Consider the following 14,501-nt stretch of genomic DNA (forward strand, 5'->3'; position numbering starts at 1 on the left):
ATTCGTGTCCAGCCCTAGATGGCGGTATTACTACTTCTAGGCAACGGTTACTTACTAGAAAAGTTGGTTCCACGTCAGCTGATTTCTACTTCCGTGTAATAAGCGTAACCTTTCAAAATACGAGGCTGACAAGTTGCCTTGACAGACCTACAGACAGAAGAACCTGGACGCAAGAGCAAGCGGCCTATGTAACATCCCTCACGTGGTAACGGCGTATTATACAAGGGTAGATACCGTTTATTTAGTTATCCGCACCCCTGGTTCGTTCCGTCGCAAGCTTACTCATCCTCGATTCGAGGACGCTCACCAAGGTGAGCGCCAACCTACTAAACGAGATTACGGTCTAAACGATATCGCTAACAAACTCAGATTTCGTCGATGTATTCCGCCACCAAGACGTGTATTATATAGGTAAAGGAAGAATTTATAGCATAAGGCTAGCTACTAAATCCAGACTTTAAAGTTTCAGCCATTTTAAATAATGGGAAGTGTTCAAGTATCGTTTAGACCGCAATCTCGTTTAGTAGGTGGGCGCTCACCTTGGTGAGCGTCCTCGAATCGAGGATGAGTAAGCTTGTGAACGAACCAGGGGCGCGGATAAGTCGGGCTAAGGACATACTGGATTGGTAATCTAGCAAACAACCCTAAATCAAGTTTCAAAGCATTGGTCCCAGACCAGCAATAGAACCAGCGTTTCTTAAAGCATATCTAGTCAACCCCCTATCCATATCCCTTGAGGTAAACTTAGTCCTTTCGTTCCTTAGCTTACAACCAAATCCTTAAGTCCTAGTACCTTGCCCAATATGCCCCGCATCGCTCCTTACGCTAAGCTATTCAAAGACCCCAAGGGCCCCGGCGATATTCGTCCCACCGCGGCCAAGATCGTGGAGGATCAGGGCCTCGTTGACAGCCCCGAGTGGAAAGGTAGGTAAGCATGCTCGCCAGCAGAAAAGGGAACTTTTGAAGCGCTGTGGGGTAACACTGAAGTCCGAAATGCAGAGTCGTTCTCATTACCGGCTGCTCGCCCGGCGGCGGGCTCGGGCCCGAAACTGCCAAGGCGATTCGCCTCACGGGTGCCGATATCTACATCACAAACCGGGACATCAACAAGGGCAAGCGAGTTGCCGAAGAGCTCTTGGCCGATGGCAAAACAGGCTGGAAGGTAGAAGTCCTCGAAATGGACCTGAGCTCGCTAGGGAGCATCCGCGCTGCAGCACAGGAGTTCCTCCGCAGGAGTGGAAACAAGCTCAATGTGCTGATCAACAATGCCGGTAAGCACCTTGTGTATCGAGGCATCTTTCGTGCACTGCTAATCCGCATCTAGGAGTCATGGCGCCCCCCTACAGCAAGACCGAAGATGGATTTGAAATTCAGTTCGGCACGAACCATCTTGGTGTGTACTCCCCACTCGTCCTCCAAGCACGCTAAGACGACAGCAACTAACTCTTCTCCAGGCCACTTCTACCTCTTCCACCAAGTCAAAGACGCTCTCCTCGCCTCCGCGACGCCCACCTTCTGCTCGCGTGTTGTCTCGGTGTCCTCGGCCGCCCATCGCAACACCACCATCAACTTAGACGATCTGAACTGGGAGAAGCGCAAGTACCTCACCCTCAAGGCCTACGGCCAGTCCAAGCTGGCCAACGTGTACTTCACCAACGAGCTGGACCGCCAGTTCGAGGCGCAGCACCTCCGCGCCAACAGCCTGCACCCGGGCGGGATCCTGACCCCGCTGGCACGCTACCTGCCGCACGAACGCAGCGAGGGGCTTAAGGACATCCCCGAGGTCTACCGCTGGCTAATGACGCCGGCGCAAGGCGCCGCCACGAGTACTTGGGCCGCCGTGGCGCGGGAGCTCGAGGACCGCGGCGGGATGTATCTGGACGAGTGCGCTGAGGCTGTCCAGGTCGTGCCCGAGCCGTACCACCTGCCCGGCTACGGGCCGCAGGCGATTGACCCGCCGACGGAGAAGAAGTTGTGGGAGGCCAGCAGCGAGCTGGTCGGGATCAAGGAGTAAGGGCGCCTTTTGGCTCGGCTGTCGAGAGGTCTTGAGGTTTGCCGAGCGACAAGCTGGAGGGTGGCACTCGCCGGTCGTGTATGTAGTCCACGAAGCCTCGGCCGGATGTGTTCTTGGTGGTTTTGGAAGGTGCTCGTGCGAGACCAAGTTAGCACCGCAAAGTAAAAATCAGTCCCACCCAATGGAAGAATTGTCTTTGATACTTTGTCTGCATATGACGGCTGAAGTGAGATTCATTATTTTACCAATGTAGCAGCGTCGTTGAGGTTGCGCCGTGCGTTACCCGGGTATGTCAGACCCTTAATCGAACAAAACACAACCCCCGCGTCAGGTGATGAACCCCTGTGCTAGGAATTAGAGTTGCGTTAACTAGGTTTTATCGGTCCAAAGGATTTGTACCTATTATTCAATTGTCCAGTTAATATGGTCTTGAGCCCACTGAAGCCTATCGGCTTTATTTCGTTCGGAAAGGGGAGGTTTTCGGCGAGCGAGGTGACGGTTAAAGCCGCGGCTTCGAAGCGCGTTTCGAATAAAATATTCAGAGACCTGAAGGTCTCGAAATGGGCCAGTGGCGAGTTGTAGATAGGATATTGACGCGACTCCTCAGATTGTACGACATATTCGACAATCTCATCCACTTTTTTAGGGGATAATCTCGATTTCCGGCCGGTTCTTTTGCCGGGCGTAGGCCCAGCGGCCGAATTAGCTGTCTGGACCTGCAGTTGAGTAATTCCGAGCTGCTCTGCTCTGTTGATACGTTAAGCCTAAGCGGCGAAGACAACGATCTCGTTTAAGGTCGCACGGTTTTCCCCGTTATGGAGGAGTTTGAGGCCTATCAAGATCCATTCTTATTGTATAATTGTAGTATATGGTAGGACTAAGGAGAAATATTATAGAAATCGAAAAGAACCGGAGTAATAGAAAAGATAGCTAACTAGTTAACTGTAAGTAGTCTAGTCTGAGCACCCCTGCTATTAGTATGAGCGCTAACAACAAATCTGCCAGTAACCGTAGTATGGAATAATGGAACCTTCGATCCGCCAAGCACGCTATGCTTTTCCATCCACCAATCTTCAAACGAATCAAAATACAATGAGGCCTGTGCAACTCGCAAGCCTACCAGCTTTACTGTTTAGAAGCCGTGCTTTTCGATGAAGTGTATCATGTGTCTGTAGGCTTCGGGTGCCTGGTAATGGAAGTTGATACCATGTCCGGTTCCGGGGGCCAACCACCAACTAGATTCTGGTGCGGAAGCAGGGAAAAAGAGCTTGATGGCATCTTTAGCTTTGTTATTCGGGTACAGGCAGTCGCCATGGCAGTTGGGCAAGTCATTCTGGCCATTCAGGATCTGCACGGGTCCCGTAAAGCTGGCAGCCGGCTCCACACCCAGACCGAGATACTCACCCACCGTCACGGTGCCCTTGGTGTCCTCGGCGAGTTGGAGAATAGCGGGATCAAAGCCTGGCTGTCGGAAAAAGAAGAACTGGTTTCCCTGGATTGTGGAGGCCGTCAGGTAGCCATTAGAGAGATGGGCGAACTTGCGATCGGCCTGGGCAGCGATGGTGAGGCCAACGCCGGCAAAGGCAATGGGCGCACCACTTCCGTCAGCGGAGAAGCCCGTCAGGACAATCGCATCCAAGTCCTTGGGGTATGCGCCGGCGACGCCAATGGTTTGCGCACTGCCCAGAGAGTGGCCGACACCCACCACGTGCTTGAACTTGGTTGTTGCCAAGTTTCCCGCGCGGATGAACTGGATGAGCTCATGCGCAATGGCGATTTGAATAGGCAACTGGACGATCTGTATGGGATCAGGATGGTCCGACAGCCCAGTGCCGAGACGATCATAGTAGAAGGTTGTGAAGCCCTTCTCGGCAGCCGCGTCAATGTACGAATATCCCGGCGCAGGATCCCAGTACGTGCCATCGAAACCGGCGCCATGGATGAGGAACTGGATCGAGTTGGGGTCGACCTTGCCAGTATATGCAGGTACGCAGAGACGCGAGTAGATGCCAAAAGTAGAAGTGACCTGAACACGAGGGCCAGTGACGTCCTCGACATATGTCGAGCCAACTTGATCGACTTCCTGTACCATCTCTGTGACGACTGAGTTGTTTGTTGGCTGCTGGACATTGAACTTGATATTCATTGCAGTGGCTTGGATATTGATCGTTCCAGTGACGCAGATCGCCTTGCCGCCGGCTGATCGCTTAACGACTGGGTTCTTGAAGTGCTTAAAGTAGCTGGCAGGGAGATCATGTTGGTAGCTCGGAGCCGCAAGGACCTGTGCGGCCGGCATGAGCGCCGCCAAAAGAGTTGTTGAGCGCATGTCTTCAAAGGTAATTGATAAATTGACAGTCAAACGTGTTCACAACTGGCGCTTGATATTTTGTGTCTCATCTTGACTCCCATCCAAAGTCCAGCGAAGCGTCCACCCCTTTATACATCATTTGATCGACGGAGATGACGATGCTCGGCTTTCCGCAGAACCATAGATCAGTAAGCGACATATTCCGACGGAGAAAACCTCTCTGCATTGCAGGGTCTTTGCAGAAGGATCCCTGCTTTCTAGTATTGTGTCCAGCAGGCCACGTATCCGCGCGCGGATAAACATTTGAAATTGATCCTAACTAACTTAGCACGCGCCAATCTTAATAATTCAGCCTGGGGACGTGGCGGAGAATGCCATACAGGCATTTTGACATTGCAGCTCATAGGCAGACGGAATTGGAATATATTACTCAAACCCGGTCCAAACCTTTGAAAACCCTGAGCAAAATACCATTCGTCGGAAATGCAAAGCCGTGGCCGAAATCCAGGAAGGTATTCGGGGAAAATGCGCAGTTCGGTCTGAGTTGAGTTTTGCGCGCTCGCGTTCTTCGCCCTATTACCCTTTTCGGCAACGCCCTTTAGCCTTGTCGACTCGAGTCGGCAGTATCGAAGAACGCCGGCGCGAAACCCCCGCTCAGGCCGAACTATGCATTTTCGCCGGATACCTTCCCAGATTTCGGCCACGGCTGTTATGGTCCCAGGCCTGTGGCCTGGGCCCTTGAGTATGGCTGACGCCACAGGGATGTGGCTAGTGGATGGCATCAAGGAGATAGTCATGTAGGAGCTGGGTTAAGGAGCTGTGTTAGGATAGCAGAGAGAAGAGTCGATATCTCGCGTACAGAGGTGCTGGGAGATTTCTTCCTTCTCTCTCTTCAGTTTAGATTAATGGAACTTGGTAATCGCAGATCTTGCGCATCCAGACCGTGTCACGTCCTCTACGTCTGTGATCTCAAAATCGTTACGCCTCACTGTATCCAGGGTGACATCGTAGTGACGCCTGCCGTTAACATGGACGCGAAGCTGGATGCGAATCTTGTAATCGGGAATCATCTCGGCCTGAAACGTGTCTATGGCGGTATAAAGCTGTTGCCGTGTAGTTGGCTACGTAGGAGAGTTCCTGGTTCCAGGAGGTGGCTTATAGATGATGTTCCCATGTACGTCCTTCTCAATGGGCCTTCCATATTCGTCAATCTCGCCTAAAATACGGTCACGGTTTGTAGCTCGTCGTTCCCGGTAGGCAAGAGTTTCTGGACTGGTCTCTAGGAGTGGACTACTCCATATTCTTAGAGGATCATGCGCCTTCGAACTGGTCATCGTAGGTGGCGTCCGTATCTGATGCGAATACGAAGTCGTCAGTCAATAGAGGTCTTCTGCACGGTCTTGGCAACCACAGCTTTTCCAAAAAGCGAGCTTTTTTGGCTGTGCTAGTATATTTAACCCCGTCTAGAATCAGCGTATATAGATTAGCGTATGCGTAATTTTGGCCCACCTCGCTGCAATACTACGTAGCGAGGTGGGTCATCCCCATATTATTCTGGCGAGCATAACCAAAAATATGCTAGCCGGCATATCAATGTGCCTACGTCGGATGTAGTTTGCCACGTTTGCTTACCATATATGACTTCTCACGCCAAGACATGAGTGAGGCTTGGCCCATCATGACTCATGTCGACACAACGTGTTGCAAGATGCCCCTGTTGGTTTCTACTGCCACGCAACATTAATTTCGCTGCCCATTACACATAGACTAAGCCTAATTAGGACTCCTCAGTCCTTTCCTATGAGCTGTGTACATATTTAGAGACGCGACGCCTTTTTAAAATCGGCCTCACCAGGAGATTTGCAACAATGGTTCATATAAATGAAAATCGAGCGACTTGGGCGTCTGTTCCAGTGTCCGTTCAAAGACCGTGCCGCATCGAAAACAAAGCCAAATCAGCCAGCCTCCTCCCACTGGCTGTTGTGGCCCATAAACCTTACCAGGGTCTAACCTAAGAGATCCAATTCAGTCAGATCAGTGACCGCCCCGTATCTCATCCCCCATTTGAATATAATCCCAACAATTTCGTACATAAACCAGCTGCTGGCCACATCATAGCCATCCGCAAAGTGAAAACATGAAATATACTCTCCTTGCGTTGATACCCGTTGTACTCGGTCAATTGTGCAAGGACTCTGTAAATACCCCTGCCCAATATGTTATCACCCATCTGCCTCAAGTTATAGACAGGTTTTGCGAGGTCAGTGCCGCTTTCGTCCAAGGAGAAGAATATCCTTGTTATGGCTTTCGCCAATGGCGATTCGTAGACCCAGGCCTAAATATCACACTGAGCGCCTCTACAAGTCTTCGCGGGCCTTCTACCTTTAGTAAAGACCAGTGCCTGATGGGGTTACGTACGATATATGATGCTTGTATACGCGGGGGGATTTACAACGATGAAGACTTTACTTGGAGAGTGGCTTTGAACTCTAGTATGGCACAATAATAACTACAAGCAACACGCTGTCTCCCTGTATCGGAGCATTTCCGGTCCACAATTCACTAGATAGCTAAAACCTGTCGTCAGTGCCAAGCTTTCCACTTGCTTGAATTGGTGACATCCCAATACGGCTAGTGCCGTATGAAGTCACCTCCCATACTCCTAGATAAGTATAATTAGGGGAACTGCGCGAATCAGGGTGACTGCGAATTTTCTCACTATCAACGTTACACGTTTATGCCTCCGCTGCTCGAACGGGATTCCGATGTTCTTGCAGGGCCTTCTGTATCCGAAGAGCACGCTCGTCAAGCCCCTCATCTTCATCTGCCGGGACCTTCCAAATTGGAAGAGCACGCTCTTCAGGAGTGTATTCCTCCCTCAGGATCTTCCAAAACGACAGATCAGGCTCATTAATCCAACCTCCACCTACCAGGGCCTTCAAACCCCGATCGTCACCGACTATGGCCCTCCAATTCCAATTACGAGAATCCTCGTTTAGGCGGTTCAGGTGCTTCCGAGAATCCTCGTTCCTCCAAATCTGAAGAACCCCCTCATCAATGTTCCCATCTTCGTCCCGCAGGGCCTTCCAAGCACCCACCTTTGGAGCCGTACACACTCCCTCAGTAGACTGATAGCCTCTGCATCCCGACCCTGCGCTTTGTACGTCTCCGCCAGGTTGCCCATGCTAGTCAGCGTGGATGGATGCTCTGTGCCAAGCACCCTCTTTGTCGTCTCCATCACTTGCACCTTCAGCTCTTCGGCCTCCTTCCATCGGCCTTGATTCCGGTACGTCCCCGCCAGGTTGCCCATACTGGTCAGCCCTGGGGAGTGACATTGGCAATCTTCTGCATGTGCTTCTGCTTGATTTGGACAGCCTGATATACCAGTTTGACGTAAGGGGAGGGCAAACGGTCTGGAGTCAATCCTGCGAAGGCCTTATCCAGTTGGGTACCATTGATTCTTCGAAATATCAGGAGGTTGTGGACCTCATTTCTAAAGAACCGGCGCCACGCAATGGAAAAGTATGTATTCAACTTCACATTGAAAGAAGAAAGCTCATTGTCATACCAACTTCGAAGGATCGATGCCAAGACTGGGTCCTAAAGGTCGTCGTAGGTCTTGAGGTCGATGGCTTTGTTCCTACAGGAATATCGCATTGGATTTATTCGCTCATCGGTCGTCCTGCTGCACAGTTGCCAAGCGCCTGCGGAGATAGGTGGGTTGGCAATAACCCAGTTGCTGCATAAAGTCGCACGGCTTAAGCGTGATAGTTGGTTCTGATCGGCAGTTAGGTATAGCAGGGTCTATGTATTTAACCAGCACCATACCTATGTCTGGAGAGCGGATTTCGTTGGTTGTTTTAGCGAGCCCAAGTCCAAGTTTAGACTCCACTATATAGTACCAGTGCTTTATTAAATCTTTCGAAGGTTTCGTATTCGTCGGATGAGAGAACTGGCAAAACTCGATCGATAATCTCAGTCCAGACATGGTGTTTAGATCGAGACCTGGCTTCGAAATATTCTCGCTCAGGGATACTGAAACCAGAAGCCCCCCAGTCCAGGATAGCGACAATTTTGCATCGATCATCGACAAAAATATTGTCTGGATGTAAGTCGCCGTGCGAAAATACCTTCCGGTCGTCGCAAAGTGCCATCATTCTATCGACGAGAATCTGGTCGCTTTCGCTCAAGCATCCAGTTGGCCTTCCATTTTTAAGAGCTTCGACTAGGCCATCATTGTAATCCTTCCGGGATCGATAGGGACCGTACGTCTTGTCTGGCCTCCGATAACCTGGAAGGTGTTGGAAGAAAACATCTTGACATGGACCAGAACCCACGGAACCAAAATATTCAGCAGATAAACTCCTCCAACTCTTTATATATCCTCCCAACTCCTCAACGAGATTCTCTTTCTCCTGTTCTGTTATACCGCTCAGTACGTTCCATAATGGTCGGCCGTCAATCTTGGACATAAGAATATACCCTTTCCCATCCTTCTCACATGCATTATACACCTTTGGGATGGGAACGTTGGTGTGGGAGGCTACGAAACGCATCGCATCGGCCTCAAACATTGATACTCCGTGGCCTTTTTCAAGACCCGATCGAGATCCTTTAGGTACCACACTGGTCTGCCTATCATACCAGAGCAGAGATTTATGGCATTCAGCTTGTCGACAACTGTAATTTCTCCCGTATCTAGAATGACACTTCCCACCTCCGTCGGACCCAATGGACTCGTGCTGGACTCCGCATGTTAGCGACATTCATGGTGGAATGACGGGAACTATGAATACACGTACTATAGTGGGGGCGGGGGAACAGGATTGGGTTTAGTAGAGGTCATTTTGCGCGGTTAATTCTGGACTATACTTCAAAGGCATAAGACAAAATTTGCTGTACTTCACGATATCGTGGAGTTTGGTCGTTCACACCGATGCAGTGACAAAGAAATCGGGGAGCAAAATAGCGTGATCCCTTACCTTAGCACGCTTAGGCCATGGTGGTAGTGCCTGAGGCAACGAACCGCGCTATACCTAATTGGTAATGTTCTCTACCAAATAGCCTGAGTGCCAGGTCATTGATTTTGGCCTAAGTCGAGATCGTTTGTATGAGAGCAATTTAACTACTTCAACCTCGATTTTCTCCACAACGAGGGTGTAATCCTGTATACCATACAGAGGTCAATATCACGGTGATGATGATGGTTAAGATGGTGATGGTGAGATCGCATACTATATTCTCCTAGCTAGACTCCTCTTCGTCGTCGTCGTCATTATCCACCGCTAGAGGCATCTTGCGACAAGCCAAGTGTCAGAGATCAGGATTTCAGGATATCTCTATTTTTCGGGGTCCGCCGGTCTCTCTACCGAGCCCCCATTTCTTAGTCGTACTTAGGTGGACTAGCCCCCATGGTTCCGTCGTGGTTCCCACGTGGAGGAGCATCCCACACCCCACGATATCACCAACGCTTCTTTCTTTGCTTCTTCGCTCGTTTTGAGGAAACCAAGGTCCCCACGACCATCAATTGTATACAGAACATAAAAGATGAGCGTATTCTGTTGAAATTAGGGGAATTTAATGATATTATCTTTATTAAATTAGAAAACGTTCGAAATATTCGGATTGCAAAGGCGTTACTCAAATTTGGCAGTTTTCTTGTGAAAATCACGCCAAGGAACTAGCTATGGAACAATAAGACAGGGCCCCCGGTTTGTAACCACCCCAATTTGTAACCACTTCACACACAGCAGCATCAACAACGGAGGACTGTAGATTCTCTATAATAACTCCACCAATATTGAATTTTATATATTATATCTGAAACTGTGAGCAAAGTGACTCGAATTCTGCTTTTTGCAGCTCTTCCGAAATTTTTTGCGCGTCAAATTTGGCCTTCTTCTTCGCCTCCTTTAACTCCGCTTGTCTTGCTTCTTCTTACGCAGCAACAATCTGATCAATCGTCGCAAATCGTTCATTTTGGTCGATTTGGACTCTTTTCCTTTTCTTAGACAATCCGCCTATGTCCTCCAGTGATTTTTCGAGCTTTGCAACTTGCGTTTTTAGTGTTGCGATTTCAACGTTCTTCTCTGAGAGTGCCTTCGCCAATTTCCCCTGTAAACCCCTGAAATCCCGCCCAGACATGTCCTCAAACTTTTGCCCCGTATACACGTCTTTCGGGCCTTTTGGTGTATTAAATATATAATCATATATGGGTTCTGGGGTCACATGACGTTGTATAGTATGGTTCTCGTTTAATTGGGTGCTATTTAATACTTTGTGTGGGTTGAATGGGCAGATTCCGGTCCCCCTGAATTCAGCGCGGATATTATTGTTTATCAAAGCTTGAATGCGGGATTTATTATAAATGTTTATAAAATTATGCTTTTTAACTGGGGCAGAGTCGTCGAGGGAGCTCAATTGGGTTAATTCTTTGCGATACTTGCTCTTCAGGGCCGAAAAACAAGCGACATCTAGGGGCTGAAGTAGATGGGAGCAATGGGGAGGGAGATGTAGGATAATTACCTTATGATCCTTGTATAACTTCATGAATTCGACCGTCGCGTGCGACCCGTGCCCATCACAAATTAGGAGACGCCATTCCGTACGGTTTTTTGGTGCGGTCTCTGGGAGGAACTTCTTCTCTAACCATTTGAGCCCGATTTCGTTTGACGTCTAGGCGTTCTCTAAAACTGTCCAATGCCAGTCCTTCATGCTCGAGAGATCCGCAGGAAACCAGGTAGATTGGAGGTTTTTGCCCTTGAAGATAATGAGCGGAGAGATCGCGCGGCTAACGGCTGAAATGGCCTCAATGATGGAGACCCATTTGTGGTCCTCCGGAGTTTTGATATAGGTCTTTTTCCTATTGCTCTTCCTCATCTTTTTCTCCTATATTGGTGCTAAGACACGCCCATTCATACCACACCCAAGCGCAATCCCGTGCTCGTCGAAATGCCAGATATTCTCCGTTTTGATGTGAAATTGGTCGATCAGGCTCTAGAGAAGGTTGAACCAGGCTGCTATGATTTCCTTGGACGAACAATTTACGCGGGAAGCTTCGATTGATTGGCCCACCATTATTTTTATATGGGGGTTTCGCTTGAGGAATCCGTCCACCCAGTTCTTCCCGCAAGGTGTGTGGTCACCATTTTCGCGGGCAATTGCTTCGGCCATCTGACGAACCCTGGCGTGGGAGGGGGCATTCGAAGCCCGGTCTTCTAGGGCTATCCATTCTGCTAGATATTGTTCTTGTACAGGAGACAGCTTCTGGAGCTTTTGGGCACCAATTTGGTGCGATTGTCGGTCTTTTTGGAGGCGCTTTTGGAGCGTGGAGTAGGTGACACCGTACTGGTCAGCGCACTTATGTATAGAGTCAAATTCTTTATTTATATAAGTCTGAATCGCGAGCTTTATAGCCTCTTCATTAACTTGAGGCATAGCGACACATTTTCAGCATGATTGTGTGGTGGTAGATGTATTCTATTGACCTATCCCATCTCCAGATTGAAGGGGTTTAGGTTACAAAGTGGGGTGGTTATGTCGCATTACGCGGGGGTGATGATTAAGCAAGTTCGCTGCTTAAGCTCAGTTACTGTATAGACACAACGCATGTTGATATTGACGATTCCCATTGTATAGAAGAGAGTGTCCTCGCTAGCTAAACCGTTGAAGATAGGCAAATACATAGGAGAAGAGTGAGCAGTCCTAAATAGGCTTAGCCTAGGGGTAATGGGCAGTGAAAGGAATGTTGCGTGGTAGTAGAAACGAACAGGGGCATCTTGCGACAGGTTACAAACCGGGGGTCCTGTCTTACGCAACCGCCTGATGATCCGAAGATTTCCCGCCTCCGCTGCTTGGTCCACCTGCTTCGACCTCACATATAAAACGCGCGTGGCAGGACAAGTGAAGCTGAATAGAGCTCGATATACTATCAGACATTGAGTCTCAATGGGAAAATCGGAAGTCCAGTCGGTGACTAGCAGTGTCCGTAGTATTGTATGTGTAGTCAACGCGCTCCTAAGATAATAGTCAGCAAACGACACGAAGCCCTGATCCTCAATAGATAGCACCCATAAAGCCAAACCTGGCATACTCACCTCGGGAGTCATCGCATTCCATTTGCGTTCACGAATTTTATTTTTGACAACGTAGTATATCTTTGCGTTGAGAAACAGAGCAATGCTCAGTATGTTGATTCCAATCAAGACTTGGTTGCCTCGCTTGTACAACGGCTTGTCATCTTCACGATAGATGTTTGCCGAGATGATGCTGGCAATTTGAGCGCATACTGGAACGGTGTCGTTAGGACTGGTGGTACCGGAAGCCAGAAGGAACATAGCTTACTGTTGAATAAAGCAGCAGATACGCTGCGAGAGCCAACGTTGTTCGAGTTTTTCGACACCCAAGCCCTATATAATGCCCAAAGTCATTAGATCTGGTGACGAAAGTTCCTGCCTATCTAACAGAGAGTGACACTTACACGTTAATAGCATAGGCAGATGGACCGCCCAGTAAAACCGTGAGTAGAGCATAAGTTGCCCATTGTTCTTTCATAAGACCTGGCCACACTCTAAGAGCAATAATGCAAGGAAGGGTCCATAAGGCTTGTATTATGCTGACAAGCCCGCGTTCATTTAATTTTTCGCTTAGCCGGGTAATGAGGATAAGAAAAATTATACTGGCCACCGCTGTTGGAATAGTAAGAAGGTTGGTGTGGAACTAAAGGCATTAGCTGGTGGAACGCCTGTTAGAGATAATACTTACTGTGCTAAACCCAATATTCCGAAGACTTTGCGTGAGATAAATAGTGGGTGGCCCCGATGGAACACCACAGATGGCGGCGAGCAAGTAAATCTTGATATACAGTTAGCATCCGCTGGTATCCCAGTTAAGAAGGTACCTACCGGCCAGAGATCATAATCTTTCAGTGCAGTCCATAGTCGACGTGGGGTGATTGCCTGTCGATTATGCATGTCTCCTATTGCCGTATATTAGTCTCGGCTCGCCTCGAGATATAGGTTTAAGTTACCTTTACTAGGATCTTCTCGCAGCACTCGGTTCACCACAATAGTAAGTTCGCGATCAGTAAACCATCCCTTAGGTCGAAACCACGTCTTTGTCTGGGCTGCAGAAGCCGGCATAAGGAAGAAGGCCGCAATGCCAATGACAAGTGTCATCGATCCTTCGATTAAGAAGATCCACCTGAAATTGTGTTAATCATTGTCTAAGAATGAAATAAATAGAACTTTACCTCCAGCCTGCAATACCATGGTGGCCTTCGAGATGGAAGATTCCAAAGGCAAGGAGCGAAGCAATGATACCAGTGAGGCTTAAGGCTGTCCAGAAGTAGCTCAACCTAATGGGGAGCTCCCGGCCGGTGTAGAAGTAGGAGAGCCAAAGTATTAGGTCTGGGATGAAACCACCCTAGATTTGATTCAATCAGTAGGGAAGCATTATGGGAATCAGCTAATATACTTCAAGCATTCCAAGCAGAGAACGAGTTGCAAGAAATCCGGGTTTGCTTCGAAGTCCTGCTTGCGACATGGCGACTATGGACCATAAAACCATTTGGGTAGGAATCCAGCGGTCTGGACCGAACTTTTTCGAGATTAATTGAGACGGCAACTCGGCTAAGAGGAAAGATACTAGGAACACGGTATGTCCAAGATTGAAATCTAATACTTTAAATCAGATATCATTAGAAAAGAAAGGGTCGGCCTACCCACCGTTAGTATTAAGGTGAAGATCCTGTAAGAAAGTTCCTGAAACAGCTTGACCGATATTTCCACGATCAATCTGTAGACTGAAGAACATGATGCATGCCCACAAGCACACTATTATAAATAATTATCAGTCGAGTCTGTAGATACTAGATAGTGTACATACCATGCCAGTCGAGTTTCCTGATGATCTTCTTCTCCTCTTCTTTTGTCCATGTGGCATCCGCGTCGAAAGCATGTCGACACTCGTATTTTGCTTTCTCATAGACACCAATATAGTAGTCTCGGACCTGGGGATCCGCAAAGGGATTGGCCGAAATGTCGACTTCTCCAGTGGTCACGATAGCTCCTTCTTTGGTGATAATGTTGCCTTTTGTTGTCACCAACTTTGCGTCGTCCAAGACAACTTTTGTCACCGCATGCCCCACGTCAACCTGTTCGGACGATAGGCTGGAGTCAT

The 14,501-nt window shown here is 48.8% G+C and overlaps 6 protein-coding genes across 6 annotated transcripts; 1 reads left to right on the plus strand and 5 right to left on the minus strand.

Annotated features, from left to right (window-relative positions):
• Window positions 1-796: 796 nt before the first annotated feature.
• On the plus strand, window positions 797-2,060 carry P152DRAFT_453574 (short-chain dehydrogenase). The gene is made up of 4 exons (XM_033678404.1): window positions 797-928; window positions 1,000-1,271; window positions 1,325-1,393; window positions 1,455-2,060. The coding sequence occupies exons 1-4, from the start codon at window positions 804-806 to the stop codon at window positions 2,012-2,014; spliced, it is 1,026 nt and encodes a 341-aa protein (XP_033538602.1). The 5' UTR covers window positions 797-803; the 3' UTR covers window positions 2,015-2,060.
• An 815-nt stretch (window positions 2,061-2,875) lies between these two features.
• Window positions 2,876-4,461, minus strand: P152DRAFT_453577 (alpha/beta-hydrolase). Its single transcript, XM_033678405.1, has one exon. It carries the CDS (start codon window positions 4,338-4,340, stop codon window positions 3,147-3,149), a length of 1,194 nt encoding a protein of 397 aa, XP_033538603.1. The 5' UTR covers window positions 4,341-4,461; the 3' UTR covers window positions 2,876-3,146.
• P152DRAFT_5214 (uncharacterized protein) lies at window positions 4,460-5,281 on the minus strand. Its single transcript, XM_033683048.1, has one exon. It carries the CDS (start codon window positions 5,117-5,119, stop codon window positions 4,580-4,582), a length of 540 nt encoding a protein of 179 aa, XP_033538604.1. The 5' UTR covers window positions 5,120-5,281; the 3' UTR covers window positions 4,460-4,579.
• Window positions 5,282-7,326: 2,045 nt separating this feature from the next.
• Window positions 7,327-7,632, minus strand: P152DRAFT_386954 (uncharacterized protein; the record flags this gene model as incomplete). The annotated part of the gene is made up of 1 exon (XM_033675860.1): window positions 7,327-7,632. The coding sequence occupies one exon, from the start codon at window positions 7,630-7,632 to the stop codon at window positions 7,327-7,329; it is 306 nt and encodes a 101-aa protein (XP_033538605.1).
• Window positions 7,633-8,136: 504 nt separating this feature from the next.
• P152DRAFT_5283 (kinase-like protein) lies at window positions 8,137-9,255 on the minus strand. The gene is made up of 2 exons (XM_033683055.1): window positions 9,125-9,255; window positions 8,137-9,069 (listed from the first exon to the last, which is right to left on the minus strand). The coding sequence occupies exon 2, from the start codon at window positions 8,894-8,896 to the stop codon at window positions 8,204-8,206; it is 693 nt and encodes a 230-aa protein (XP_033538606.1). The 5' UTR covers window positions 8,897-9,069; window positions 9,125-9,255; the 3' UTR covers window positions 8,137-8,203.
• Window positions 9,256-12,266: 3,011 nt separating this feature from the next.
• P152DRAFT_504412 (MFS general substrate transporter) lies at window positions 12,267-14,501 on the minus strand (the record flags this gene model as incomplete). Its single annotated transcript, XM_033682371.1, has 12 exons — window positions 12,267-12,338; window positions 12,419-12,609; window positions 12,666-12,730; window positions 12,802-13,040; window positions 13,086-13,175; window positions 13,226-13,299; window positions 13,351-13,523; window positions 13,573-13,745; window positions 13,797-13,996; window positions 14,048-14,155; window positions 14,208-14,366; window positions 14,486-14,501. 12 exons carry the CDS (start codon window positions 14,499-14,501, stop codon window positions 12,267-12,269), a joined length of 1,560 nt encoding a protein of 519 aa, XP_033538607.1.

Source organism: Eremomyces bilateralis (assembly GCF_010015585.1).
Source record: "Eremomyces bilateralis CBS 781.70 unplaced genomic scaffold P152scaffold_1, whole genome shotgun sequence".
NCBI classification, from domain to species: Eukaryota; Fungi; Ascomycota; class Dothideomycetes; order Eremomycetales; family Eremomycetaceae; genus Eremomyces; species Eremomyces bilateralis.